The sequence below is a fragment of the Hirundo rustica genome, chromosome 4 (assembly GCF_015227805.2).
Source record: "Hirundo rustica isolate bHirRus1 chromosome 4, bHirRus1.pri.v3, whole genome shotgun sequence".
NCBI classification, from domain to species: domain Eukaryota; kingdom Metazoa; phylum Chordata; class Aves; order Passeriformes; family Hirundinidae; genus Hirundo; species Hirundo rustica.
The window spans coordinates 3025427-3029974 of NC_053453.1; the positions used below are offsets into that span (position 1 = coordinate 3025427).

At 49.8% G+C, this 4548-nt stretch overlaps 1 protein-coding gene across 1 annotated transcript; it reads left to right on the top strand.

The window, feature by feature from the left end:
- The first annotated feature begins 1079 nt into the window (after positions 1-1079).
- LOC120752468 (endonuclease domain-containing 1 protein-like) lies at positions 1080-3210 on the top strand. Its single transcript, XM_040063582.1, has 2 exons — positions 1080-1361; positions 2671-3210. Exons 1-2 carry the CDS (start codon positions 1080-1082, stop codon positions 3208-3210), a joined length of 822 nt encoding a protein of 273 aa, XP_039919516.1.
- Positions 3211-4548: the final 1338 nt, after the last annotated feature.

The window sequence follows — 4548 nt, forward strand, 5'->3', positions numbered from 1 at the left end:
GTGTCTGGCAATGCAAATGGAAGCAGCCCTGCTATCCCAAACCTGGGCTGCCTCTGAAAGGAGACAGAGCCCCTCGCTTGGCTGCCAGCATCCCAGGGAGCTTTTCAGCAGTTTTCTCATAAAGGAATGACCTTACTGACTGCTGAAAATCACATCAGCTCTGAGAAAGACAAAACAGGACAGGTTGCTGCCCATGAAATTCTTGCAAAGGTGCCTTTGACTGTACAGGAAAATGAAGCATCAAAGTTTGAGATGGGCATCAGCAGGAATCCCAAGCAACCAGAGGAAGATGTGCCCCTCAGTGCTTGCATTGCAGAATTACTGCTGTGCTGAGAAGATAGAGGTGTTATCCCCCATACTTGCTGCTACCATCTGCTTGGCCCCTTCATTTTCTCTCTCCATGTCTCTGCAAGTTCAGAGTCTGGGGTTGGATACTGTGGAAATGCAAGGTGGGCAGCAGGACCCCCATTGCCCAAGGTCAGCTGAGAGGCAGAACCCCAAGTGGATCATTTGGGGTTCAGTATTGGCTCTGACTGCAAGAGCTGTGTGTCTCTGTCAACCTGGATGGGGCCAGAGATGTGCAGGAAGTGCAGCATTGCTGTTTCTTCCCTGCCCAATGCCCCATGAGATGAAAGGCCAGCTGGGCACTGCAGGGGGCTGAGCAGAGTCCCTGCCCAGCTGCAGGTGTCTGCTGTGGGAAGGTGCCCAGAGCAGGAGGGAGGTGGGAAAAGGTGACCTTGTCCCAGGGCTGTGCCTCTCTTGCAAGCTAACATTAATGTGAGAGCTGATTACATTCCTGGTGGGTTTGGCCCCTTCCTCCTACAGGCTGACTTCTCCCACTGCAGCCTCCTCAGGGCACCTAAACCCTGGTTTAGGTTTCACCCTTATTGCCCTCCTGATTTTTCCATATCCTGGAGAACAGAAATGACTGCTTTTCTGGTCTCTCCTGATCCCCTATTCTGACAGCTCTTCTCCCCCTGCACATAAACGCTCCAGGCCATGAACAGCTCTCTCTAAGCTGAGTCCCTCTGCATTTGCCTTCCAGGGGAGCAAGAGTCCTTCACTGAAATCCTGCCACAATGCTGTGGCTGCTGCTGCTGCAGGTATTTGCCAGCTGCCTCTGGCTGGGACACAGTGAGGTGGTGACATCCTTTGCAAGTTGTTCTCAGTTTTTCCATGCGGGGACCCCACCGAATAATGTCCTGGAGCCGCAGAACCCAGCCTGGATCTGTCAGCGCTACAGCAATGCCTATCACTTTGCCACCCTCTACAACAAAGACAAGAGAATTCCAGCCTACTCTGCTTATATCTACCAGCCCGGACCTGGTGCCAGATCTAAATCGTGGTTTGTTGAGCCTCAGGTGAGTGTCTCTCTTACAGCACATCACACTTCAGTCATTAAATGATGAACTGCAGCATTTAACCCTACTTTTCTATTTCATTCCATCCCACTACACACATGCAAATGGGCACACACTGGATGGGAATTTTCTCATTGAACTTCATACACCTGCACCACATGGTTCTTCTGATGCATCTGAGACATCAGCAGGAGAATGAGATGAATCACATCCCAAAGGTGCCCAGTTTTCTGTCTTGACCTGACAGGAACAGCAAATCCAATTGCTTGGCATTACATGACAAAGCCCAATGATTCCCATCCTTGTGCCCTGTGCTGTGCTGGGTGACCAAGTGATGGTGGAAAGGCATCCAAGAGAGGCTGCACTTGAGGGCCCAACAGTCCTGCTGTTTTTTTGATCCCTGACAGAGCTTGTCTGCTCCCAGTGAAAAGTCAAACAGCCTTTGTGAGTAGCATGAGGGAAGGGAGGAGAAACTCAGAAGGGAGTGATATAATCCAGGACCAAAGCCAAAAAATCTTTGATTGTGTTAACTTTCTCCAGAGCATTTAGTTTACTCAGGACTCTTTTGGGATTACAGGCTCCTCTCAAAGGCTGATCATTTGTAATTTCTTTTCAGTGATGCTACAGAAGATGCTGCCTGGCCCAGATCTGCTCTGATAAACATTCGTAGCCCTGCTGTAGCAGATTCGAATTTACATTGAGATCCTTTTGGTTCCTGAGCAAAAATGTGCATCCCTGAATGAACTGTAGCCCTCCCAGGGAAGCCTCAGCTCCAGGACTGATTTCCTGACACATCTCCCTATGTATGGGGCTAGAGGTGGCAACCTCTGGTTTTCCAGCCCTGGGGATCATTCTAGCAGCAACCTAAAGGAATCAGAGAATCACAGAATCACAGTGTAGTGTGAGGGGATCCAAGGAGAGCCCTGGGCAGATTTGGACGGTGGAGACAGGAGAAAAGGGAAGCATTTTTGGCAAAGGAGGTTTCTCACCAACATCATCTTTCAATCCTAGGAGTGGAAAATGCTCCTTGTCTCATGCATCCATCCATGCTCCCAGCACAGGCTGCAGGCTGGATCACAAAGGGCACAAGTCAAAATGAGAGCAGCCAGATTCTGAGCTATTTTCTATTTAAAGCTTTTGTGTTCATGTAGAAGGGGCATGTGTATGATTGCTCACAGATTCATACATTTTCCAACACTGAGGGGACGTCAATGGAATTCTGTCCTTCAGAGATGTCTTGTCCTGGGTAATCTGTGTCGTTACATCCATTCTCACGATTGATACCTTTTGCTCTTCTTACTCTGTCCAGCTGATCAACCCAACTTATCCCAAGAATATGGATACAGAGTATTCCCTTCAAAAGAAATACAAGATCACTCCACAGCAAATTGGCCAGAGTCAGGCTATCAACCAAGACTACAACAACCTCAAGGACTTGAACCGTGGTCACTTGAGCCCCAGCTGCCACCGAAATGGAAACAACAGCAAGTGGTCTACCTTCACCCTCACCAACATAGTGCCCCAGAACAGCACACTTAACCAGGGTACCTGGAATGACTATGAGACCACGACAATGGCCCTCCAGACCCAGGGCTGTAATATCACTTATGTCATTGTGGGTGCTGTGCCTGGGAACACCTACATCTCCAGTCGCAGGGTTAATGTACCCAGCCACATCTGGTCAGCTGCCTGCTGCCAGACCAACACCGGCATGAAGACTTGGGCAGTCATTGCTGAAAACAACAGAGACCAGGTCCAGAACCTCACACTGGCCGAGCTGGAGACCAGCTTGACCCAGCTCTATGGGAAGGGAAAGGTCTCTCTGTTCGACAGTGCCTGTCCCCGCTAACAAACCTCACATCCTGGATGGAAAAGGCTTGGCTGCTTTTCCCGCATGTCATGGGATGACAGAATCAGAGAATGGGTGGGTTTTGATGGGACCTTCAAGCCTGAAAGATCATCTCATCCTGACCTGCATGCCATGGGCAGGGACACCTTCCATTACAGCAGGTTGTTCCAAGCCTTCCCCAGCCTGGCCTTGAATGCTTCCAGGGATGGGGCAGTCAAAATATCTTGGGATTACTTTTACTTTTACCACAACCTACTCACTTTGGTAATTTGCTTCTTTGTAATATTCCAGCTCACCCTGCCCCTCATTAGTGTAAAACCATTCCCTCATGTCCTATTACTCCATAGCCTTGTCCAGAGCCCCTCTCCAGCCCTCTTACAGATCCTTTAGGTACTGGATTCCCAGGAGTCTTCTCCAGGCTGAACATCCCCAGCTCCCTCACTCTCTCTCCACACCAGACATGCTCCAGACCTCGGAGCACCTTCACAGCCCCCGCTGGACTCCACTCCAACAGTTTTGTATCCTTCTTCTGCTGGGGATCCCAGAGCTGGAGGCAGCACTGCAGGTGGGGTCTCAGCAGAGCAGAGGGGGACAAATGTCCTGTGCAGCGTCTGTGCTGCTTCCTTCTCTGGTGTGTTTCCAGCTCTGTCCCTCAGGGCACCTCCTCCTCTGCTCAAAGGCACAAAGATGTGGGCACAGTCTCCAGCTGCTTTGCTTTGCTGCCCATCTCAGGAGACAGCTCTCAGCAATGAGTCCTGTCCTCCTTAGCTGTCCCCAAGAGTGTGCAGCTGACTTGTCCCTCACCTCCTTAGGAAGGCTGTGGGACCAGGGCACCTCACGTTGCCCAGAGATCTTGTCTGGAGATGTCTGTGTCTGGACATACCCAAACCCCAACAATACATGATTCTGGACAACTTGCTTGAGCTGATCCTGCATGAGCCTGGAGTCTGGACTAGAAGATCTTGAGAGGTCCTTTCAAAACACAACAATTCAGTGATTCTGTGATCCTGGAACATGCTTTTGTTTGCTTGCTTTGGAAACTGCATCTTGAGAGCAGCACCTGATGTATCAGACAGGCAGGCTTTGGCATCAGATATACAGAAAGCTTTGAGCAGCCAAAGCTCAGCTCCTGGGATGCACTGCTTGGATATCTTCATGCTCTGCTCTGCTTCTGAAGCTGTTCTGAAGATTTAGGGGAAACTGATTTGGGCCAATGTATTCAATGGTTGTAAAAAATCAATGTGTGCCACGTCATTGAGTCTGCAAGGGCTTACAATAAAAGTTATTTGCTGCAGTGCTGGATTGAAGTGTCATGTCTTATATAGACCCCAAGTTGTG

Excerpts from the sequence above, each read along its gene's own strand:
- LOC120752468 (XM_040063582.1), top strand. The coding sequence starts at position 1,080 with ATGCTGTGGCTGCTGCTGCTGCAGGTATTTGCCAGCTGCCTCTGGCTG. Across the intron at positions 1,362-2,670 it reads CGTGGTTTGTTGAGCCTCAG|CTGATCAACCCAACTTATCC; the intron begins GTGAGTGTCTCT and ends TACTCTGTCCAG.